At 43.2% G+C, this 26275-nt stretch overlaps 2 protein-coding genes across 6 annotated transcripts in view; one reads left to right on the top strand and one right to left on the bottom strand.

Annotated features, from left to right (window-relative positions):
* LOC140196181 (mediator of RNA polymerase II transcription subunit 12-like protein) overlaps nt 1-26275 on the top strand; it is a 720072-nt gene that overhangs the window by 469469 nt on the left and 224328 nt on the right. The gene's annotated exons all lie outside the window — the stretch shown is intronic.
* Nucleotides 124-14186, bottom strand: LOC140196190 (P2Y purinoceptor 12-like). Of its 2 annotated transcripts, XM_072254968.1 has the most exons (3): nt 14082-14186; nt 7493-7785; nt 124-2009 (listed from the first exon to the last, which is right to left on the bottom strand). In XM_072254968.1, exon 3 carries the CDS (start codon nt 2005-2007, stop codon nt 988-990), a length of 1020 nt encoding a protein of 339 aa, XP_072111069.1. In that variant the 5' UTR covers nt 2008-2009; nt 7493-7785; nt 14082-14186; the 3' UTR covers nt 124-987. The 2 variants fall into 2 exon arrangements, with proteins under 2 accessions (XP_072111069.1, XP_072111068.1); XM_072254967.1 differs by lacking the exon at nt 7493-7785.

Raw genomic sequence — 26275 nt, 5'->3', positions numbered from 1 at the left:
TTAATCATTAATCATTACCCTTCCCCTTTTCCCATCCACGATTCTGCTCTCCATGCCCCCTTCCCACTCTCAGTCCACAATAGAGACACATATCAGAATCAGGTTTACCATCACACGCATATATATAATGAAATCTGTTTTTATTTGTGGTAGCAGTACAGTGCAAAACATAAAATTACTACAGTTCTGTACAAAAGTCCTAGGCACCCTGGCTATATATATGTGCCTAAGACTTTTGCACAGTACTGTACATCTCGATTGCACGCATTTTATCCGAAGTCAAATAAAGAAGGCATTCAAAACTTCTTGTACAAGGGTTTACATCTAAATCTCATTGGGATTTTTTTTTACTGCATTGAAGATAGAAGTAGATATTTTTGAAGATATAAGTAGATACATTTTGCTGTATCACAGCTTAATACACTCTACCTGAGACAGTTCTACAGAATACCATCTACACTCAGATCATTCAATAAATCCATTTAAACTTCCAACTTTGGGTCTAATTTTGCCATATTTGTTTGCTTGCATTTTGCATTTATAATGCAACTCATGTTATTGATGTTACTTTTTATTTGCACAATTTGTCTTCTCTTGCACTTCGGTTGTCTGTCTAAGTATATTTTTTCATAAATTCTATTGTCATTCTTTATTTTCCTGTAAATGCCTACAAGAAAATTAATCCCAAGGTAACATATACATCCTTTGGTAATAAATTTTACTTTGACTTTGGGTCATGATGAGTGTTCATGCAAGTCTTGCTTTCTTCAAAGTTCATCGTTCAAAACTTGACTTTGAAACCTTGCTTCCTTGTAATCAAAACAGGTGGAAATTACAAAAACAATTGACATTGACTTTGAATCTTGAGGCAGAATTGAACCGGCAATTTCCCTACACCTGTGCCTTTTTTTTGAGTTGACCCTGCACACATGTTGGCCATCCCTTACCAAGAATGTTTGGAATTTGTCAGTGTCACATTGGCCTACTTTAGACTGAAGTGTCCATGCTTGAGTTTACATTGGTCTGTGTTTTAGCCAGTCTCTTTGTGCAGAGGCTCAGTTTTGTGAATAGCATGTTCTTGAACGATCTACAAAGAAAAAAGTAAATTAATGGATCAAAGCAAGCATTTAATGCTATCATGCTCAGTGTGCCTTCCTTTATGTAGTACAGAGCAACCTGGACTGAACACCTGAAAGCATCTCGGGTCTGGCTAAGGGTGTATGGGATTCTGGCAAAATGAAAAGGCACAAAGCAGATAAAGAACACAGCCAACACAAGAAAAACATTCAGGTTGATTTTCTTTTTTTTGTTGGAGTTGCCTCTCGTTTTCAGATAGGATTTATAAAGCTCCCTGCTTATCAGGACATAGCACAGAACGATTATTACCAGGCTGCTCCAGAAAATGATCTGGCAGATGAAGTTCACCAACTCGTGCCACTTCAGTCCCAGCTGGGTCTTGAGCGAGGAGCATTTGCGCTCATTTACGAGCATGGTGCTGCCCTTGTACAGCAACATATTGGGCAACACCAGGAAAAACATGGCCACCCATATGGTTGCTGAGAGAACTTTTGTGGTTCTGGGTTTGCAGATTCCTGAACGGCCAAATGGCCTTGCTGTCTTCTGGTAGCGGTCAGTACTTATCAGCATTAGAAAAATGATGCTGATGTACATGGTAAGGTAGAAAATGACTGAACTAACTTGACAGACAAAGACTTGGAGCTTGGGTGTTCTGAACTGCGACTCAACAATAATTTTAAACAGGAATGTTACGATCATTAGAACATCAGCCACAACTGTGTTTTTAAGGTACACAATGAAGTTTGACTTGCTTGGTATTTCAAAGAACACCCAAATAGCCAGACTGTTCATCAACAGGCCAACAATGAAGAGAATGGTGTAAAGCACGGAGAAGATCACTTGGCTGTTCCTGCGGTCTGGTGCGCACTTGTCTTCCGCTGTGTTATTTGAATAGTTGAAAAAACTTCCTCCCGTGTCGTTCTGAGCCATCTCTAAATAGCAAATTAAAATTTAAGTTTATTGTCAAAAACACATGTATACAGTATCTCAATACAATGCAAATTGTCTGAAGTAGTGTTATGGTTTTTCAGGTTCGTTCAAGAACCTGATGGAAGTAGGGTAGAAGCTATTTTCGAACTTTGGGATGTGTGCTTTCAGGCTCCTGTACCTCTTGCCTGGTGGCAGCTTTGAGAAGAGGTCTGATATCCCAGATATGGATATATCTATCTCCATATCTCAATATATGAGATATCTCTATATCTCATATATCTATCTCAATCACAAAAGCATTGAAACTCATTGTGTTGTATTCAGCTTGCACTCTCAGAATAACGACAGCTAAATGCTAACAGTTATTGGCACTACGTACCATGCCGAAGGTATTTCAATTAGAGAATTGTGGGTTCAAGTCCCAGTCTGGGACATTGAGCGCTAGTTTCTGGATTGACATATCAATGCAGTACCAAAGAACTGCTGCATATTAGAAGCGTTGACTAGTGATTTAGATATTGAATCTGTCACTTCAAAAGATTCTATAGTTTTGAGGATAATTCCCATTGTCCTCTTCAGTATTTATTCAAACAACATCCAAACAGCCTGTCTGCTAATAATTATGCCGCCAACTGAGGGAGCTAGCTGTGCATTTATTGAATGGTACACTTCTTGCAGAACCACAGTATCTACATTGTAAGAGTACTTAAATAGCTAGAATTGTAGCTAAGTAAGGGGGAATAGAATATACACATACAACGGCCACTTTATTAGGTACATGAGTGTGGTCTTCTGGCACTGTAGCCCACCCACTTCAAGGTTCAACGTATTGTGCCTTCAGAAATGCTCACTATCATCACTATCACCCATCTGAAAGCTTGACCCAGTCGAGCCATTCTCCTCTGACCTCTCACATGAACAAGGAGTAGTCACCCACAGAGCAGCTACTCACTGGATTTTTTTTTTCTTTTTCACACCATTCTCTGTAAACTCTAGAGAGTGCTGTGCATGAAAATCCCAGCAGATCTGAGATGTTCAAACCACCTCGTCTGGCACCAACAACCATTCCAAAGTCAAGGTCACTTCGATCACGTTTATTCCCCATTCTGATATTTGGTTTGAACAACAACTGAACCTTTTGACCAGACCTGCATGCTTTTATGCATTGAGTTACTGCCACATGATTAGCTGATTAGATATTTGCATTAATGAGCAGGAGTACAAGTATACCTAATAAATGAAATTCTTCATATTTAGGCGCCTCAGATCTCCTGATTGATTCATTCAGAACTGACATGTACTAGGGGTACTTTACATTGGCCAGTTTACCAGTTTGGAATGTAGGAAGAAATAGTAGCATTCAGAGGAAACCCATATTCAGAGAAGGAAGTCTGAGAATCGGAGCGAGAGTGCGGCGGAAGCCATTTTGAATTTTTCTTCTCATCGGAGTTAAGAGAGGCGGGACTGCGCAGGCGTGTGACGTCGGGCAGTGAAGCACAGAAGATTTCAAAGGAACACAGCCTTCTACAGCAGGCAGCTTCATTTTGCGGGCAACGGAGTGAGTCGGGAGCAGAGTGAAGGCTTAAGGGCTTTGGCTGAATGGGCTTAGGCGGAAACGGATGAGGCGAAGTAGGTTTGGTTTTCAATTTTTCCTGTTATTTGAGGAAAGGGGGAGGTATGAGTGTGAGGGCAGCTTGTTGTTCTTGGTTTCGGATGTGGGAGGCCCTGGAGTCTCCCAGCCTCCCAGACGTCCACATCTGTGCCAGGTGTGCCGAGCTGCAGCTCCTAAGGGACCGTGTTAGGGAACTGGAGCTGCAGCTCAATTACCTTCTTCTGGTCAGGGAGAGTGAGGAGTTGATAGAGGAGTTACAGGCAGGTGGTCACACCGGGGCCACGGGAGGCAGACAAGTGGGTCACAGTTAGGAAGGGGAAGGAAAAGGGTCAGGTAATAGAGAGTACCCCAGTGGCTTTGCCCCTTGACAATAAGTACTCCTGTTTGAGTACTGTTGGAGGGGGACAGCTGACCTGGGGGAAGCAACAGTGGCCATGCCTCTGGCACAGAGTCCGGCCCTGTAGCTCAGAAGGGTAGGGAAAGGAAGAGGAGGGCAGTATTAATAGGGGACTCGATAGTTAGGGGGTCAGATAGGCAATTCTGTGGACGCAGTCGGGAGACCGGGATGGTAGTTTGCCTCCTTGGTGCCAGGATCCGGGATGTTTCTGATCGCGTCCAAGATATCCTGAAGTGGGAGGGTAAGGAGCCAGAGGTCGTGGTACTTATAGGTACCAATGACATAGGTAGGAAAAGGGAAGAGGTCCTAAAAGGAGAATATAGGGAGTTGCAAAGAAGGACCGCAAAGGTAGTAATCTCAGGATTACTGCCTGTGCCACGCAACAATGAGACTAGGAATGGAATGAGGTGGAGGATAAATGCGTGGCTGAGGGATTGGACCAGGAAGCAGGGATTCAATTTTTTTGGATCATTGGGACCTCTTTTGGCGCAGGTGTGACCTATACAAAAAGGACAGGTTGCACAACAATCCTAGGGGGACCAATATCCTGGCAGGGAGATTTGCAAAGGCTACTGAGGATACTTTAAACTAGAATGGTTGGGGGCTGGGAATCAAATTGAAGAGACTATGAGAGAGGAGGTTAGTTCACGAATAGAGAAAGCTAGTAGACAGTCTGTGAGGGAGGATAGGCAGGGGACAGAGAACGGGAGCACTAAGACCAAAGATGTAGGGGAGGAGGAAGTTGTTGGCACCATTAGGGATAAACAAAGAGTAAGAGGTGGAGAATTTCTTAAATGCATCTATTTTAATGCTAGGAGCATTGTAAGAAAGGTGGATGAGCTTAGGGCATGGATTAATACCTGGAAATATGATGTTGTAGCTATTAGTGAAACATGGTTGCAGGAGGGGTGTGATTGGCAACTAAATATTCCTGGATTTCGTTGCTTCAGGTGTGATAGAATCGGAGGGGCAAGAGGGGGAGGTGTTGCATTGCTTGTCAGAGAAAATATTACAGCGGTGCTTTGGCAGGATAGATTAGAAGGCTCGTCTAGGGAGGCTATTTGGGTGGAATTGAGGAATGGGAAAGGTGTAGTAATGCTTAAAGGGAAGTATTACAGGCCACCTAATGGGGAGCGAGAATTGGAGGAACAAATTTGTAAGGAGATAGCAGATATTTGTAGTAATCACAAGGTTGTGATTGTGGGAGATTTTAATTTTCCACACATAGACTGGGAAGCCCATTCTGTAAAAGGGCTGAATGGTTTGGAGCTTGTAAAATGTGTGCAAGATGGTTTTTTGCAGCAATACATAGAGATACCAACTAGAGAAGGAGCAGTGTTGGATCTCCTGTTAGGGAATGAGATAGGGCAGGTGGAGGTATGTGTTGGGAAGCACTTCGAGTCCAGTGATCAAAATACCATTAGTTTCAATATAATTATAGAGAAGGATAGGACTGGACCCAGGGTTGAGATTTTTGATTGGAGAAAGGCTAAATTTGAGGAGAGGCGAAAGGATTTAGAAGGAGTGGATTGGGACAGTTTTGTTTTATGGGAAGGATGTAATAGAGAAATGGAGGTCATTTAAAGGTGAAATTTTGAGGGTACGGGATCTATATGTTCCTGTTAGATTGAAAGGAAAGGTTAAATGTTTGAGAGAGCCATGGTTTTCACGGGGTATTGGAAACTTGGTTCGGAAAAAGTTAGGGATCTACAATAAATATAGGCAGCTTGGAGTAAATGAGGTGCTCGAGGAATATAAAGAATGTAAAAAGAATCTTACGAAAGAAATTAGAAAAGCTAAAAGAAGATATGAGGCTGCTTTGGCAAGTAAGGTGAAAATAAATCCCAAGGGTTTCTACAGTTATATTAATAGCAAAAGGATAGTGAAGGATAAAATTGGTCCCTTAGAGAATCAGAGTGGACGGCTATGTGCGGAGCCAAAAGAGATGGGGGAGATCTTGAACAATTTCTTTTCTTCGGTATTCACTAAGGAGAAGGATGTTGAATTGTGTAAGGTAAGGGAAACAATAAGGGTAGTTATGAAAAGTATGATGATTAAAGAAGAGGAAGTACTGGTGCTTTTAAGGAATATAAAAGTGGATAAGTCTCCGGGTCCTGACAGGATATTCCCTAGGACCTTGAGGGAAGTTGGTGTGGAAATAGCAGGGGCTCTGACAGGAATATTTCAAATGTCATTAGAAATGGGGATGGTGCCAGAGGATTGGCGTATTGCTCATGTTGATCCATTGTTTAAAAAGGTTCTAAGAGTAAACCTAGCAATTATCGGCCTGTGAGTTTGACATCAGTGGTGGGTAAATTGATGGAAAGTATTCTTAGAGATGGTATATATAATTATCTGGATAGACAGGGTCTGATTAGGAACAGTCAACATGGATGTGTGCATAGAAGATCATGTTTGACAAATCTTATTGAATTTTTTGAAGAGGTTACTGGGAAAGTTGACAAGGGTAAAGCAGTGGATGTTGTCTATATGAACTTCAGTGAGGCCTTTGACAACGTTCCACATGGAAGGTTAGTTAGGAAGGTTCAATAGTTAGCCATTAATATTGAAGTAGTAAAATGGATTCAGCAGTGGCTGGATGGGAGACACCAGAGTGTAGTGGTGGATAACTGTGTGTCAGACTGGAGGCCAGTGTCTAGTGGTGTGCCTCAGGATTCTTAGTGGGTCCAGTGTTGTTTGTCATATACATTAATGATCTGGATGATGGGGTGGTAAATTGGATTAGTAAGTATGCAGATGATACTAAGATAGGTGGCGTTGTGGATAATGAAGTAGGCTTTCAAAGCTTGCAGAGAGATTTAGGCCAATTAGAAGAGTGGGCGGAAAGATGGCAGATGGAGTTTAATGCTGATAAATGTGAGGTACTACATTTTGGCAGGACTAATCAAAATAGGACATACATGGTAAATGGTAGGGCATTGAAGAATGCAGTATAACAGAGAGATCTAGGAATAATGGTGCATAGTTCCCTGAAGGTAGAATCTCATGTGGATAGGGTGGTGAAGAAAGCTTTTGGTATGCTGGCCTTTATTAATCAGAGCATTGAGTATAGGAGTTGGGATGCAATGTTGAAATTGTACAAGGTATTGGTAAGGCCAAATTTGGAGTATTGTGTACAGTTCCGGTCACCAAATTAGATTGAGATTATGAGAACACTCAGTCCTCTTTTGTTGTCATTTAGAAATGCATACATGCATTAAGAAATGATACAATGTTTCTCCAGAGTGATATCACAGAAAACAGGACAAACCAAAGACTAACACTGACAGAACCACATAATTATAACATATTGTTACAGCAGTGCAAAGTAATACTATAATTTGATAAAGAACAAACCATGGGCATGGTAAAAAAAAGTCTCAAAGTCTCCGAGTCGATCGACTCCCGAGTCCCCAATAGCAGGTGGCAAAGGGGAGAAACTCCCTGCCATAAACCTCCAGGCACCGTCAACTTACCGATGCCTTGGAAGCAGCCGACCACAGCCGAGACTGAGTCCGTCCATCCAAAAACTTCGAGCCTCCAACCAGCCCTGCCGATACAGCCTCCCTAGCGCCATCCTCTGCAGAGCGCCTTCGACCTCTCCCCGCCCACTGAAACAAGCAAAGCCAAGGATTCGGGGCCTTCTGCTCCAGAGATTCCGGTGACCACTCAGTAGCAGCAGCAGCAAAGCGGGCATTCAGAAGTTTCTCCAGTTGTTCCTCCATACTCTCACGTCCGTCTCCATCAAATCAGAATTGTGCACGGTCCCCTACTTGACAGATTACAGATACCATTCACTCGAGAGGCCGCGCGCGCTGCCATCGCGCCACCATCTTCTCCTCCCACAGTTATAGGAAAGATGTCAAAAAACTTGAGAGAGTACAGAGGAGATTTACTAGAATATTACCTGGGTTTCATCTCCTAAGTTACAGAGAAAGATTGAACAAGTTGGGTCTTTATTCTTTGGAACGTAGAAGGTTGAGGGGGGACTTGATAGAGGTATTTAAAATTATGAGGGGGATAGATAGAGTTGACGTGGATAGGCTTTTTCCATTGAGAATGGGGGAGATTCAAACAAAAGGACATGAGTTGAGAGTTAAAGGGCAAAAGTTTAGGGGTAACATGAGGGGGAACTTCTTTACTCAGAAAGTGGTAGCTGTGTGGAACGAGCTTCCGGCAGAAGTGGTTGAGGCAGGTTCGATGTTGTCATTTAAAGTTAAATTGGATAGATATATGGACAGGAAAGGAATGGAGGGTTATGGGCTGAGTGCAGGTCGGTGGGACTAGGTGAGAGTAAGAGTTCAGCACAGACTAGAAGGGCTGAGATGGCCTGTTTTCCATGCTGTAATTGTTATATGGTTATATGGGTACTGGAAAATTCCACACAGACAGCACTCGTGTTTAGGATTGGAGCTGGTTTTCGGGAGCAGTGAAACTGCAGTTCTACTAGGCAGACAGGAATGGTTAATTTAGCATTATAGGTGTGGGGGCTTTAGAGAATGTGCATAGAAGATTTACCAGAATGCTGTCTGGATTAGAGCATGTGTTTTATGAGGAATGGTTGACCGGAGCTTGGGCGAAGGAGATTAAGAGATGATTTGATAGATGTGTACAAGATGAGAAGAGGCATAGACAGGGTGGACAGCTAGAGACTCTTTCCTGGGGTGGAAATGGCTAATACCAGGGGGCTTAATTTTAAGGGGATTGGTGGAAAGTATGGGGGGGATGTCAGAGGTAGGCTTTTTGCACAGAGAGTTGTGGGTGCATGAAATCTGCCAGGAGTGGTGGTAAAGGCAGATCCATCAAGGATATTTAAGAGACTCTTAGATTGTACTCCACTTTTCTTTCATCTATGTGCCTATGTAAGAGTGAAGGTCTTAGATCATAGGGTAGGTGAAAGAGTTAGCACAACATCAAGGAGCGAGTGGCCAGTATTGTTCAATTTTCTAAATTCTGTTATAGTCGTCACAGACATTATGGGCTCAAGATACTTTATTGATCCCAAAGGAAATTAAGTGTCACGGTAGCAATACATTTACAAACACATTCAGGACATTTACAAAGACAGGTGTGAAAAAAAGGCCTGAAGGTTCATTGGGGACCCGAGTCACCCCAATCCTAATCTATTCCAGCTGCTACCATCCAGGAAATGGTACCGCAGCATAAAAGCCAAGATCACCAGGCTCCGGAACAGCTTTCCCCACCAGGCCATCAGACTGATTAACTCATGCTGATTTAAGTCTATTTCTATGTTATATTGACTGTTCTATTTATTATAAATGACTATGATTGCACATTGCACATTTAAATGGAGATGTAATGTAAAGATTTTTACTGTAAGGATGTAAGAAATAAAGTCAATTCATTCATACAAGTGCACAGATATAAATATTAGAAGAGAAGGAGAAAGAATAAAAAATAAATTACCTCACACAGACTAACTGGAGGGGGTCATCACTTCCCTGGCTACAGGTAGACTCATTATAGTGCCGAATGGCCAAGGGTAAGAATGACTTCATATAGTGCTCTTTACAGCAGAGCAGTTGTCTTAGTCTATTAGTAAAAGTGCTTCTCTGAACAGCCTAGGTGGTGTGCACGGAGAGCGAAACGTTGTCCAGAGTCGCCAGGATTTTCCATAGGGTCACTTGTTCTACCACAGCCCCCAGTGTGTCCACTTTGACTCCTAGAACAGAGCCAGCCTTTCTAATCAGTTTATTGAACCTATTGGCATCACCCGTGTAGGTGCACTACTGCATTGAAGGGCCTGCTCCTGTGATAAACTGCTCTACGTCCGTATTTTGCCATAATTTGGCTTAGTTTTGTTGATTGTATGAAGTCACTATCTCATATGGCAACAGCTAATTGTGTTGATGTTCACAATAGAATTATGCTGTCTTCATGAAAGCTGGCCTTGATATGCATGAGTGAGGGTGAGCTGCACAGTCAGAGCATCCAGCTATTGGGTGATACATAAATTTGGGGTGACACGGCAATGTAGCGGTTAACATAACACTCCCACAGCACCTACTGTAAGGTCAGGATTCAATTCTCGCCGCTGTCTGTATGGAGTTTGTACGTTCTCCCCACGACTGCGTGGGTTTCCTCTGGGTATCAAGTTTCCCCCCACGGTACCGGTTGATAGACTGATTGGTCATTGTAATTTGTTCTGTGATTAGGCAAGGGTTAAATCAGGGAATGTTAGGTGGCCCAGCTCAAAGACGTGGAAAAGCCTGTTCCACACTGTATCTCAATAAATCAATGAATACAAGGTTGTAGCCATGCTAGACTGGTGCTGGAAGCTTAACGATATTTACAGGCTGACCAGTGAAATCCTTACTGATTTGATTTGATGCAGATGTCTCGTTTCACAAATAAAGGTAAGTTATAAATTGTAGGCAACATCTGCTCTTTGAAACAATGTACTGACCACTTCAAAGAAGCGCCTGGGAATATTCTAAAACTGTTTTACTGAAGCCATTAAGTCATGTGCTTTACAGCAGCAGGGGAAGTGAATGCTATGGAGAGTGCTAATGTCTAGTGTTATTGAATACATCATGTTCTCATTGCCATAATGATGGTACACTATGAATATGCAGAAGCATAAAAGGTTAATCAGATGCAGATCCTGAATAATATTTGTAACTGTGAATGTTATGTTTGAAGAGTAATTTAAAAAAAACACCTCTGAAGGCTAGTATTGATATAGCAACTTCTAGGTTCTTAATTCAGAATGTTGTAGTTCAAAGTTCAATGGAAAGTTTATTATCAGAGTACATGTATGTCATGAAATACAACCCTGAGGTGCATTTTCCTGTGGGCATTCTCAGAAAGTCTGTAGAATAGTAACTAACAGGATCAATGAAAGATAAGTAGCATGCAGAAGACAACAAACTGTAAATAAATACAAATATAAATAAATAGCAATAAATAATGAAAACATGAAATAACTTTAAGAGTCCTTAAAGTGAGATCATTGGTTGTGGGAACATCTCATTGGATGGGCAAGTGAGTGCAGTTATTCCCTTTTGTACAAGAGCCTGTTGGTTGTGGGTTAGTAATTGTTCTTGAACCAGGTGGTGTGAGTCCTGAGGCTCTTGTACGTTCTACCTGATGGCAGCAACGAGAAGAGAGCATGGCCTGGGTGATGAGGATCTCTGATGATGGATCCTGCTTTCCTGTGATAGCGTTTCATGGAGATATGCTCAATGGTTAAGAAGGCTTTACCTGTGGTGTACTGGGCCGAATCCTCTACCTTTTGTAGGATTTTCTGTTCAAAGAGAAGCCTACAGCTCATGAAGTACCATGGATGTCCAGTTAACGTATGCAGTAGGAAGTACAACCAGTTGAACACAGGAGGTCCCAGATAGAGCAACAAGATCAATGACATATTTCAGTAATTTTGATTGCACTGTGGGTACAATTAGACATGACACCTGCAGTGAGGGAGTCAGCAGCTTTAAATCCCTCAGTATTAACATATTGGATGACCTGTCCTGAGCCCAGCACATAGAAAGAGTCACAGAGCACTACAGCACAGAAACAGGCCCTTCAGCCCAACTAGTCCATACTAAACTGCTATTCTGCCTAGTCCCATTGACTCACACCTGGACCATAGCCCTCTGTACACCTTCCATCCATGCACCTGTCTGAACTTCTGTTAAATGCTGCAACTGAGCCTGCATCCACACTTCTGCTGGCAGTTCATTCCACACTCACACCTTTCTCTGAGTGAAGAAGTTCCCTGTCAGGTTCCCCTTAAACATTTTACTTTTCACTCTTAACCTTCAATCTCTAGTTCTCAGCCAACCTCAGTGGAAAAAGACTTTCCATCGTAGATGTTTAAGGGATTTAACATGTTACCGGACACTCTTACAAATGTTTCTAGATGTCCTGTGAGAGTATCCTGACTGGTTGCATCTAATAAATAATAAATATCAACAGCAGGGGTTGAAGACTCCTGGAAAGTGAATCCATGGGTTGTGGGAACAGTTCAGTGATGGGGTAAGTAAGGTTGTCTCTTCTGGCTCAAGAGACAGTAATAACTGTTTCTTAACCTGGTGGCGTGAGTCCTGAGGCTTCTGTACCTTCTTCCTGATGGTAGCAGTGAGAAAAGAGCGTGTCCTGGGTGGTGGAGATCCTTGATGATGGATGCCGCTTTCCTGTGACAACGCTCCCAAGTATATGTGCTGAATGGTGGGGAGGGCTTTACCCTAACGGACTGAGCTGTAACCACTACTTTTTGTAGGATTTTCCATTCAAGGGCATTGGTATTTCCATACCAGGCTGTCACAACCGCAAGTTGTTAATCATGGTTTCTGAGGGTTCATGGTCATTTTTTTCAGTTTCATTGCTTTTTACTTCTTGATTAGGGAATTAGTTATTGTTTTGCTTTGGGCTGTGGCTATTTTAGCAATGGTTTCTGATTTTGTTTTCTACGAACACTTGCCATGACCTTGCAAGTGTTAAATTTAATAGCTTTGTTTTTTTTTTTGGAATATGTTCTAATGCCTTTGTATAATTTGCATTTAGCTGGGGGCGTTTGCCTGGCATTGGGCCTTCATTAACTTGTAGTCTTGTTTGAAAATTGGGGTTTATTGTTTTATCTGGTTTTTGGGGGTTACTTTGCAAGGCATGAATTCTTTCATGTCCTGAGATGTTTTTAAAGGGACAATGCTGTCCCCTCAGTGCTCAATCATTATTGATCGTGGTTTAGAATGCTTCTGACCAATGCTTTCTGTTCTCTGTACCCTATTTCTCAAGCTCTGGTTTAGTTTAGTTGTTTAATTCAACTGTTAGTGTAACTCTGTTATTCCAAGTCTCCTTGATTTCCTGCGTCTGGATCCATACATAACCCTGACACCAGTCTGTGATGCAGCCAGTCATTATACTCTCCACCACACATCTATAGAAGTTTGTCAAAGTGTTAGATGTCATGCTGAATCTACACAAACTCCTAAGCAAGTGGCACAGAGGCACTGCTGTGTTTTCTCCATAAATGTACGTATGTGCTGGGCCCAGGACAGATTCTCTGAAATAACAGTGAGGAATTTAAAGTTGCTGGGTCTCTCCACCTCTGATCCTTCAATGAGGACTGGCTTACGGAGATCTGGTTTCCTCCTCCTGGTCAATAATCAACTTTTTGGTCTTGCTGACATTGAGTAAGAGGTTGTTGTTGTGGCACCACGCGGCCAGATTTTCAATCTCTCTCCCATATTCTGAACTGTCACCATATTTGGTTCAGCCGAGGACAGTGGTGTAATTAGCATAGTTGAGTATGGCATTGGAACTGTGCTTAGCCAACTTTAATGTTGTGCAAACAGAGATGCTCCTTTGCACAGCTCTGTTGTAACACATGGTTGTTTGAGTTACTGTTGCCTCCCCTCAGCTTGAACCACTCTTTTCATTCTCTTCTGACCTTTCATTAACAAGGCATTTTCAATCGCAGAACTGTCACTCACTGGATGTTTTCTGTTTTTTGCACCATTCTCTGTAGACTCTAGAGACTGCTATGTTGGAACATCCCAGGAGATCAGCAGTTTCTGAGATAGTAAGACCACCCCATCTGGCACCAGCACTCATTCACAGTCAAACTCACTTAGATCACATTTCTTCCCCATTCTGATGTTTAGAGAGAGCAACAACTGAACTTCTTGACTATGTCTGCATGCTTTTATGCACTGAGTTGTTGCCACATGTTTGTCTGATTGGATCTTTATATCAATGAGCAGCTGAATAGATGTGCCTAATAAAGTGGCCACTAAGTGTATTTAATTATAATGATTAAGAATTTAAAAAAATATACCACAGATACTGGAAATCTAAAATAAAAACAGGATATGTTGCAAACACTCTGCTGTCCCGACCACATCTGTGAGAACAGAAGCAGAGCGAATATTTCAGATTCTCCACTAAATATAAGTTACGAGAATGCGTCACTATAGTAACTACTATTGTTTCACCACTCCTTTGCGTTTCTGTCTGAAAAATTCTGGAAATTAAAATATCGATTTGTACATTGAAAATCTATCCATTAATCCAGTTAACTCTAAGATTTAATTTCATTACCTTTGTGGTTCCTGATGTTGTTTCCACTGGACGGGGTTGTTACTGGCTGCAGATTGCCTAACGCTATGTCTGAATGAACAAGTGTCTGTGGTACTTGGAGCCCTCAGGAAACTGTCCCTCTGAGGAGATGCATATTATATCAATAGAACAGAAACTCTGTCATATGCAAGTTGCGATTTTGTTGTTAGTTCCGCTTTTTGGCCTGACTATGTAATATGGATGAATGTGTTTATACTTAGAATAAAAGATTGGGCTATTGGTTAATGTGCTGGCAATTGTTAGAGATTTGTCAGATGAGTCACTGATTTTTGCCTTTTACATAATTTACTGATCATTTCCTTAACTACTAATCTGTTGAAACTATTGAACGTAGAACATAGAATAGTACAGCACAGTACAGGCCCTTCAGCCCACAATGTTGTGCCGATGCTTAAACCCTGCCTCCCATATAACCCCCCACCTTAAAATCCTCCATATACCTGTCTAGTAGTGTCTTAGATTTCACTAGTGTATCTGCCTCCACCATTGACTCAGGCAGTGCATTCCACGCACCAACCACTCTCTGTGTAAAAAACCTTCCTCTAATATCCCCCTTGAACTTCCCACCCCTTACCTTAAAGCCATGTCCTCTTGTATTGAGCAGTGGTACCCTGGGGAAGAGGCACTAGCTATCCACTCTATCTATTCCTCTTATTATCTTGTACACCTCTATCATGTCTCCTTTCATCCTCCTTCTCTCCAAAGAGTAAAGCCCTAGCTCCCTTGATCTCTGATCAAAATCCATACTCTCTGAACCAGGCAGCATCCTGGTAAATCTCCTCTGTACCCTTTCCAATGCTTCCACATCCTTCCTATAGTGAGGTGACCAGAACTGCACACAGTACTCCAAGTGTGGCCTATCTAGAGTTTTATAGAACTGCATCATTACCCTGCGACTCTTAAACTCTATTCCTCGACTTATGAAAGCTAACACCCCATAAGCTTTCTTAACTACCCTATCTGCCTGTGAGGCAACTTTTAGGGATCTGTGGACATGTACCCCCAGATCCCTCTGCTCCTCCACACTATTGAGTATCCTGCCATTTACTTTGTAATCTGCCTTGGAGTTTGTCCTTCCAAAGTGTACCACCTCACACTTCTCCAGGTTGAACTCCATCTGCCACTTCTCAGCCCACTTCTGCATCCTATCAATGCCTCTCTGCAATTTTCGACAAACCTCTACACTATCCACAACACCACCAACCTTTGTGTCATCTGCAAACTTGCCAACCCACCCTTCTACCCCCACATCCAGGTTGTTAATAAAAATCATGAAAAATAAAGGTCACAGAACCGATCCTTGTGGGACACCATTAGTCACAACCCTCCAATCTGAATGTACTCCCTCCACCAACACCCTCTGCCTTCTGCAGGCAAGCCAATTCTGAATCCACCTGGCCAAACTTCCCTGGATCTCAAGCCTTCTGACTTTCTGAATAAGCCTACCATGTGGAACCTTGTCAAATGCCTTACTAAAATCCATGTAGATCACATCCACTACACTACCCACATCCATATGCAGGTACCCCCTCAAAGAACTCTATCAGGCTTGTTAGACATGATCTGCCCTTCACAAAGCCATGCTGACTGTCCCTGATCAGACCATGATTCTCTAAGTGTCCATAGATCCTATCTCTAAGAACCTTTTCCAACAGCTTTCCCACCACAGACGTAAGGCTCACTGGTCTATAATTACCCGGACTATCCCTACTACCTTTTTTGAACAAGGGGACAACATTTGCCTCCCTCCAGTCCTCCAGTGCCATTCCCATGGACAATAGGATAAAGATTCCCATGGTAAAGATCCTAGCCAGAGGCTCACCAATCTCTTCCCTCGCCTCGTGGAGCAGCCTGGGGAATATTCCGTCAGGCTCCGGGGACTTATCCGTCCTGATGCATTTTAACACCTCCAACACCTCCTCTCCTTTAATATCAACATACTCCAGAACATCAACCTCATTCATATTGTCCTCATCGTCATCAAGTTCCTTCTCATTGGTGAATACCGAAGAGAAGTATTCATTGAGGACCTCGCTCACTTCCACAGCCTCCAGACTCATCTTCCCACTTTCATCTCTAATTGGTCCTACCTTCACTCCTGTCATCCTTTTGTTCTTCACATAGTTTAAGAATGCCTTGGGGTTTTCCTTTACCCTACTCACCAAGGCCTTCTCATGCCCCCTTCTTGCTCTCCTCAGCACCTTCTTAAGCTCCTTTATTGCTACCCTATGTTCCTCAATAGACCCATCTGATCTTTGCTTCCTAAACCTCATGTATGCTGCCTTCTTCCACCTGACTAGATTCTCCAGCTGACTTGTCACCCATGGTTCCTTCACCCTACCATTCTTTATCTTCCTCACCAGGACAAATTTATCCCTAACATCCTGCAAGAGATTCCTAAACATCGACCACATGTCCATAGTACATTTCCCTGCAAAAACATCATTCCAATTCACACTCGCAAGTTCTAGCCTTGTAGCCTCATAATTTGCCTTTCCCCAATTAAAGATTTTCCTGTCCTTTCTGATTCTGTCCTTTTCCATGATACTGCTAAAGGCCAGGGAGAGGTGGTCATGTCCCCCAGATGCTCACTCACTGATCTGTGACCTGACCCGGCTCGTTACCTAATACTAGATCTAGTATGGCATTCCCCCAGTCGGCCTGTCAACATACTGTGACAGGAATCTGTCCTGGACACACTTACCAAACTCTGTCCCATCTAAACCGTTGGAATTAATCAGGTTCCAATCAATATTAGGGAAGTTAAAGTCACCCATGATAACAACCCGGTTATTTTTGCACCTTTCCAAAATCTGCCTCCCAATCTGCTCTTCAGTATCTCTGCTGCTACCAGGGGGCCTATAGAATACTCCCAATTGAGTAACTGCTCCTTCCTGTTCCTGACTTCCACCCATACTGACTCAAAAGAGGATCCTGCTACATTACCCACCTTTTCTGTAGCTGTAATAGTATCCCTGACCAGTAATGCCACCCCTCCTCCCCTCCCCCTCCATCCCTTTTAAAGCACTGAAATCCAGGAATATTGAGAACCCATTCCTGCCCTGGTGCCAGCTAAGTCTCTGTAATGGCCACTACATCATAATTCCATGTATGTATCCAAGCTCTCAGTTCATCACCTTTGTTCCTGATGCTTCTTGCATTAAGGTACACACATTTCAGCCCTTCTACCTTACTATCTTTACACCGTTTATTCTGCTTCTCTTTCCTCAAAGCCACTCAGTATGTTAGATCTGGCTTTACTCCATGCACTTCTTCCATTGCTCTATCGCTCTGGGTCCCATCCCCCTTGCAAATTAGTTTAAACCCTCCCGAGCCATGCTGGCAAACCTACCTGCAAGGATATTACTCCCCCTTGAGTTCAGGTGCAACCCATCCAATCTGTACAGGTCCCACCTTCGCCAGAAGAGATCCCAATGATCCAAAAATCCAAAACCCTGCTCCCTGCACCAACTCCTTAGCCACGCATTCAACTGCCATCTCCTCCAATTCTTACCATCACTATCATGCAGCACTGGCAGCAATCCTGAGAACGCCACCCTTGAGATCCTGTTCTTCAGCCTTCTGCCTAGTTCCCGAAACTCACACTTCAGGACCTCATCCCTCTTCCTGCCTATGTCGTTGGTACCAACATGTATCACGACTTCTGGTTGCTTTCCCTCTCGTACCAGGATGTCGACATCCCGGACCCTGGCACCCGGGAGGCAACAAACCATGCAGGTGTCCTTCTCACATCCACAAAATCTCCTGTCTGCTTCCCTAACCATACAGTCCCCGATGACAACAGCTCTCCTCTTCTCCGTCCCATCCTTCTGCACCACCGGGTCAGACTCAGTGCTGGAAGCCCTGCCACCGTGGCTCACACCTGGTCGGTCGTCCCTGCCAACAGTATCCATGACGGTAAACTTATTAATCAGGGGAATGGCTACAGGGGTGCTCTGCACTACCTGTCTACTCACCTTCGCTTTCCCCCCTCTGCCTGTCACCCAACGACCTGCTTCCAGCAGCCTACGTATGACTACCTCCCTGTAGCTCTCATCTATGACTGCCTCATTCTCCCTTATGAGTCGAAGGGTATCCAGCTACTGCTCCACACTCCTTACACGGTCCTCCATATCGCCCAGCCGGATGCACTTCTGGCAGATGTGACTCTGTGAGAGATTGAAATTAAGGTCCTCATTTCCCATGCAGGCACACATGACTCTACACCCTTAGCAAGCCATTCCATAAAATGGCTTATAAACATCCAAGCTAATGAAGGAATAACTTCTCCTCTCTGCCATCAGATATCTGATTGGCCCATAAATAGCCCGCTGTTCTTCTTTTGCACTATTTATTGATCGATTGATTGTTGGTAAGTTATAGTCACCTGTATGCCTGTACTGTACTGCTGCCACAAACAGCAATATCATGGCTAATGTCAGCGACAGTAAACTTGACTCTGAGTCTGATGCTGAAAGACTTCGTATTGTAGATTTCAGGTTAACTGAGATTAGAAAGAAAGGAAGTTAAGAATTCTGTAATCCAGAAAGCTGTGGACATAAAGCAGTTGAACACATTCAGCTCTTATTATCCAAAGAGATTGCAGTGCTGGAATCTGGAGACACAATCTGCTGGAGGAGCTTAACTTCCTCATTCCCTCTAACAGATTATACATTCATCGGCCACCTGTACACCTGCTCATTAATGCAAATATCCAATCTATCAACCATGTGACAGCAACTCAATGCGTAAAAACGTGCAGATATGGCCAAGAAGTTGAGTTGTTGTCCAGACCAAACATCAGAATGGAGAAGAAATGTGATCTAAGTGACTTTGACCGCGGAATGATTATTGGTGCCAGATGGGTGTTTTGAGTCTCTCAGAAACTGCTGATCTCCTGGGATTTTCATGCTCAACAGCCTCTAGAGTTTACAGAGAGTGGTGCGATAAACAAACATCATTCAGTGAGCAGCAGTTCTGTGGGGGAACTTGCCTTGTTCATGAGAGAGGTCAGAGGAGAATGGGAAGACTGGTTCAAGCTGACAGGAAGGTGACAGTAACTCAGATAACTACATATAACAGCAGTGGTGGGCAGGAGGGCATTTCTGAATGCACAACATGTTGGACCTTGAATTGAAAAGGACGTTTCATATAGTGGGGTATTCTCGGACCAGATAGATAGATACTTTATTGATCACAAAGGAAATTACAGTGTCACAGTAGCATTCCAAATGTACAGATATGAATATCAGAAGAGAGGTAAGAAAGAATAAAGCTAAGTTACCTTAAAAATAAGATTTACAAGGTTTACTAATCAAAGATTACAAGATTACTTCCTCTGCTATTAGTTGCCTCATTATAGAGCCTGATGGCTGAGAGTAAGAATGACCTCATATAGTGCTCTTTGGAGCAGCACAGTTCTCTTAGTCTGTCACTGGAAGTGCTCCTCTGTTTAGCCAAGGTGACATGCAGAAGGTGAGAAACATTGTCCAGAATTGCCAGGATTTTCCACAGGGTCCTTTGTTCTACTACAATCTCCACTGTGAACAGTCTTACTCCTAGAACAGAACAAGTCTTTCTAATCAGTGTATTGAGCCTGTTGGCATCACCTGTGTTGATGCCATTGCCCCAGCACACCACCGCATAGAAGATTGTACTGGCGGTAACAGACTGGTAGAACATGTGAAGGAGAGGCCTTCATAGTCCAAAGGACCTCATTCTCCTCAGGAAGTAGAAGTCTTGTACACAGCTTCTGTGTTGGTGCTCCACTCAAGTCTGTCATCCAGGTTCCCCCAGGCACTTGTATCTCCTCACCACATCCACATCCTCACCATCAATAGTAACAGGGAGCAATGCAGGCTTAGTCTTCCTAAAGTCCATCACCATTTCCTTTGTCTTACTGATGTTGAGCTGCAGATAATTCACCTTGCACCATTTGAGAAAGTCCTCCACCAGGGCCCTGTATTCATCCTCCTGTCCTCACTCTACACACCCAACTATTACTGAGTCATCAGAGGATTTCTGCAGATGACATGACTCAGTGTTGTATCTAAAGTCCAAGGTATACGGTGTAAACAGGAAGGGAGCCAATACAGTCCCCTGTGGGTCCCCAGTGCTGCTTATAGCCATGTCTGATACACAGCTCTGAAGCCGCACAAACTTTGATCTGCGAGTCAGGTAGTCCATTATCCAGGATACAATGGAAGTGCCAACCTGCATTGAACAGAGCTTTTCACCCAGTAATGAGGGCTGTATGTCATTGAAGGCACTGGAAAAATCAAAAAATATGATCCTCACAGTGATGTCCTGTTAAACCAAATGGGAGGAAGTTCTGTTCAACAACCACATGACAGCATCAACAGGTACAGGACTCCAATATGCTACTGGAAGGCAAACTGCAGGGGATAAAGTGCTGATCTGACCAGGGGTCAGAGGTGAGTGCGAACCAGCCTCTCTAGGGTCTTCATGATGCGTAACGTCCGGGCTGCTGGACAGTCGTCATTCAAGTCTTTCAATTGGCCCTTCTTGGGTACTGGGAACATACATGGTGTTTCCCACGCAGTCAGGACCCATTCCAGGCTGAGGCTCAGGTTGAAAATGTGCTGGAGAACTCCACACAGCTGCTCAGCATTCTCCTTCAGGACCTTGGAGTTCACACCATCCAGTCCCAATGCCTTGCCGTATCTGAGTTTCCCCAGAGCCCTCCTCGCCGGCTCAGTAGCGAAGGTGAGTCCACGACGACTGGGAGTTGGTGGAAGGTGGAAGCTGGGGGAGGTGAAGATTGGGACAACAGCAATTGGTATGTGGAGGTGTGGATGGCAGGTGCAGGGGAAAGGAAGGGATATGGACCTTGTTAGCCTGTGTTGTTCGTCCATGTGTTGAACTGGAGGGGGAGGGAGGGAAGAGGGGATGCATTGTTGCTGAGGCAGCATTAGGTGCCTTAGCGCCTGGGCTGGTCTGCTGAAAGGGGTGTGAACTGGCTGGGGGGCTGATTGTCAAACCTAGTTAAGAATTGGCTTAACTGATTAGCCCATTCACAGCTGCATTCCAGGCTCTACAGCTAGACTGATTGAAGCCAGTGGTGTTTTTCATGCGTCTCCACAGCTCCCGCATGCTACTCTGCCCAAGCTTGTTCTCCAGCTCTCTCCTGTATTCCTCTTCAGCCACCTTGATCTTCACCTTTAGCTCCCTCTGCACGTTTCAATTCCTCCCAGTCTCCTGTTCTATAGGCTCTCTTTTTGTGGTTGAGAAGAGCCTTTAGATCACTGGTGTCCCATGGTTTATTGTTAGTAAAGCCATGAACAGTCCTTGATGGTATTACAGTATCTACACATAAGTTGATGTTGCCAGTGATGCAGTCAGTAAGTCCGTTAATGTCCTTTGCATATGGTTCACAAAGTACATTCCAGTCTGTAACCTCAAAGCAGCCCTTCAAGGCCTCAATGGCCTCTGGAGACCACTTCTTTCCTGCCTTCGTGGTATCTAGCTGTTGCTGTACCTTGGGCTTATACAAGGGCAGGAGGTGAACCAGGTTGTGATCTGATCTTCCAAGGTGGGGGTGGGGGGGCAAAGAGTGCACAGCCTCAGAATAGAAGGACATTTCTCCAGAATGAGGACGATTTCTTTTAGCCAAAGGGTGGTGAATCTGTCGAATTCTTTGCCCCGGATGGCAGTGGAAGCCAAATCATTGGATATATTTAATCTGGAGTTTGATAGGTTCTAGATTTTCAAGGGTGTCAAAGGTTGTGGGGAGAGAGCAGGAAAATGGGGTTTAGAGGGATAATCAATCAGCCATGATGGAATGGCGGAGCAGACTCAATGGGCTGAATAGACTAATTTTTCTCTGATGCCTTATAGCCTTCTGGTCTTGCAGTTAAGAAAGATCTATCTGGTTATCTGAACTCCTTCGGGGAAAAAAAGCTGTTTTCTTTATCCACACTGGCTTACGACTCAGTTCAAGGCCAATGAAAGTTGAGAGTAAAAATGTTCAAGAGATGACCAAATCGCTTGAGAATTTAAAATAAAGAATAAACTCAAAAATTATTTAGATTATAAAACCATAAGATTTAAGTGAATATCCTTTTGTGATCCAGTGTGGTTAACAATATAAATAAAATCTGAATTAAAAACATGAAATGTTATCTCTGTTTCTGTCTCCAGAGATGCCAGCTCACCTGCTGAGTATTTCCAGCATTATTTCAAATTTTCAACATGCTGCAGATGTTTTTGCTTGCCTTTGGACCAAAATATATATTTTTTTCACTTTCTACTTGAACCCTTGTTGCTTAACTGGGTTCATAGAGTATGCTGTGTATTCATGAACACCTGAGAGGCAACAGCTTTTAAGAGAGAGCTGGATGCTCAAGTCTGTTGTGGCACAATCTTTGAATTTGTGATTCATATGAATGATTTGGGCATCTTTGTTGTCATCTCTAATTCTGTTTCAGTGGAGTGAGCTAGAGATGCAGAGGGCAGATGAAAATCTGACATGGATGTGTGCCTGGATTGGACCAGAACAACAGATTCCTTTACTCTGAAGGACATACGTTAACCAGATGAGGACTTTGTGACAATTTGGCAGTTTTAGCGTAATTGTTTTTATATTTCCGACATATGTAATTAATTCAATTTAAATAACCCAACTTGGATTGAAGCTCTTGTCTCCAGATCATCAGTGAAAGCCTCTGTATTACTATTACAGCAACTTCGTCACAACAAACTTCACGTCACATGCCCGTGATAATAAACCTGATTCTGAGCTCCCCTTTCTCTGCCGCTGTATCACTTTCCTTCCTGCAGTCCATTTTCCCTTATGCCTACCTCAATGTATTTGTGTTGGAATTATCTATCAGCATGACACACAAATAAATGATTTTCACTTTATCTTGGTACATTGGAGAATAATAAAGCAATTCCAATTTGAGTTCCGCTCTAGTCATGCAAAGTGAGCTCATTATGAAGATTCAAAGTTCAAAGTGCATTTGTTATCACAGTATGTATAAATTATGCAACCTTGTGATTTGTCTGCGTACAGGCAGCCACAAAACAAGAAGCTCAAAAGAACCCAATTGGAAAAAAGACCAACACCCAATGCACAGAGAGAGAGAAAAAAAAGGACAAAACACGCAAACAATAAAAGCAAGCAACAGCATTCAGAGTGAAAGTCTGTCCTTAGAAACAAAGGCCTGTAGCAGGCTCACAGCCTCCACTTCAGTTCATCACACAAATTGTTGCAAAGCTCGCAGACATGAAGCCCAGAGCAGGACACAGACTCAGTCTCAGCATCGAGGAGAAGGAGTAAATGCCGCAAGGCAGTGAGCAGAGCTGGCCTGACCCTTGCCTCGGGTCCCGATACCCTGCCTTTTCAGTTCACTTGGCCAGGCATTTAAATTGTTCAGATACTAAGCATCTCCCACACCAGGTGCTGGGCCACGCCACATCGACATATTCTGGGCCTGGACCCTGTCGGCATGTTCTGGCCCATACCCGACCTTTCCAACTCAGCCTGGCACTTAGGTTGATCCAACCTCTCTTTCAGTTTAGGCGACAGGCTACAAAACTCGTCCACTTTGACTTTTCTCCAGTCCACTTGCTCCAACTCCGACTTCATTTGGAACATGCCTTGCGCTCGCTCTGACTTTGCATCGCACACAGGCACTTCAACTCTCGAGTCAGCCTGGCCTTCACTCTCTTCTTCATTGTTCACAGTGATAGTTTGCCACAATTTTCCACAGGAAGACTGTTGTTAATAAAGCAATTAGTTGTTTTTCTTGTTTTGTGATCCACCAGTAAGCCATCACCCATCTTCAGCAGCATCATCTTATATCAGATGTTTGTTTTTGTCAGATTTATTACCAGAAGCAATTGTAATGCCTGGTTTTATTAATGTGAGGTGACTTTAACCTCACATGCAAAGCATTGTACAAATGACCAAGCACTATGCTGACATTAGTTCACTTACCTCGTTCACAGTAGATACAAAGAACTACAATAGAATCAAAGAAGAACTATACTGACAAATAACCAACATACTTATCACGGCAAACTGCGCACATACAAAAAAAAAACATAAATGAATAAATAATATTGAAAACATGAGTTCTCAAGATATTTGGCTTCCGATCAAGATGGTGCTTGTGTACAATGCTCCTTTGGTCGCCAACTTCTGGATAAATCATGACACCATCTTTTTCACTTCTTTTATGTCTTTTACGTTTGTTTCTCATCTTGAATGTGATTCTGGATCTGTTGAAGACTGTGTTTTGCTTTTTGAAGATCGTTTGGCTGCTTCAGCACAGTGCAATCTCCGAGATTCCGGGAGGCAGAGGCAGCGTGAGCGAACCTTGTGGCGAGAAGGCTGCAGGATGGCACGCGAGCGGACCTTTGACCCCATTTTCTCAACTATACCTTCCATCGTTCGCCAATTTAAATCGTGAGGACGATTGGAACCTTGAGGCGAGCGCAGAAGTTGCTGCTGAGAGTATCGCCCAGGTTTTTTTTCTGCGTTTTGGATGTGGACCTAAGCTAGAAATCTTTTTTTCAGTCTTATCGTTTTTATATTCTATGTTTTCTCACCCGATCTTCTCAGTTTTTTGTGCAGGGAGGGGATTTGGGGATCCATATGCCTTATCAGTTTCTGTTGGTTCTTTTTTGTGCGGGTGTAGGGATTTGTGGGTTGATATGCCTGATCTGTTTTGTCATATTTTTTCCACGGGAGGAGGCAGTTGGGAGTCGATATGCCTGTTCCGATTTTATTAATTTTTTTTGCAGGGAGGAGAAGTTTGGTGGTTGATGATTGTGCTGCTTTTCTTTCTTGGTTTCATGGTTACTCAGAGAATTGAAGAATTTCTGAGTTGTATACTTTGATAGTAAAATGAAACTTAGGACGTTTCAGTTGTAGACTCCTTGAAAGTGAGTCCATAGGTTGTGGGATCAGTTCAAATGTTGAAGCGAGTGAAATTATGTATGCTGGTTCAGGAGCCTGATGGTCAAAGGGTAATAACTGTTCCTGAACCTGGTGGTGTGGGACCTAAGGCTCCTGTCATTTGTAGGTGGTTCACCAGCATCTACACATTGGAAATTTGGGATGGGCAATAAACACTGGCTTGCTGGCAGGGCCTACGGCCTAAAGAGGAAATACATAAAAAGTCAGAGTGTGATTTAAAATAAAATCTAGCACCAGTTTACTTTGGTTTAATTTGCGCTCAAGAACGATAACAATAATTAGGTAAACCTGTACACTTTAATGCTTGCTAATGCAAAGATCTAATCAGCCAATCATGTGGCAGCAACTCAATGCATAAAAGCATGCAGACATGGTCAAGAGGTTCAGTTGTTGTTCAGACCAAACATCAGAATAGGGAAAAAAATAAGATCTAAATAACTGTCCATGGAATGATTGTTGGTGCCAGATGGGGTGGTTTGAGTATCTCAGAAACTGCTGATCGCTGGGAATTTTCATGCATAATCGTCCTTAGAGCCTCCAGAGAATAGTGCGATAAACAAAAAAGACATCCATGAGTGGCAAGTCTGTGGACAAAAATGCCTTGTTAATGCAAGAGGTCATGGGGAGTGGCCAGACTGATATAAGCTGACAGGAAGATGACAGTAACTCAAATAATCATAAGTTACAACAGCGGTGTGCAGAAGAGCGCCTCTGAAACCCCAACACATCGAACCTTGCAATGAATAGGCTACAACAGTAGAAGACCACGGACATGCACACAATGTCCAATTTATTAGGTACAGAAGGAAGCTAATAAAGTGGCCATTGAATGTATACAGTGGCATGCAAAAGTTTGGGCAAAAAGTTCCATTCAAAAGGTTCAAAGGAACATCTAAACAAGCCTGATACATTTTGGAAACAAGTCCTGTGGACTGATGAAGTTAAAATAGAACTTTTTGGCGGCAATGAGCAAAGGTATGTTTGGAGGAAAAAGGGTGCAGTATTTCATGAAAAGAACCCCTCTCCAACTGTTAAGCACGGGGGTGGATCGATCACACTTCGGGATTGCGTTGCAGCCAGTGGCACGGGGAACATTTACTGGTAGAGGGAAGAATGAATTCAATTAAATACCAGCAAATTCTGGAAGGAAACATCACACTGCCTGTAAAAAAACCGAAGGTGAAAAGAGGTTGGCATCTACAACAGGATA

This window comes from Mobula birostris, chromosome 4 (genome assembly GCF_030028105.1).
Source record: "Mobula birostris isolate sMobBir1 chromosome 4, sMobBir1.hap1, whole genome shotgun sequence".
Lineage (NCBI taxonomy): Eukaryota > Metazoa > Chordata > Chondrichthyes > Myliobatiformes > Myliobatidae > Mobula > Mobula birostris.
The sequence above is the reverse complement of the archived record's forward strand: the minus strand, read 5'-3'. Positions and strand labels throughout refer to the sequence as shown.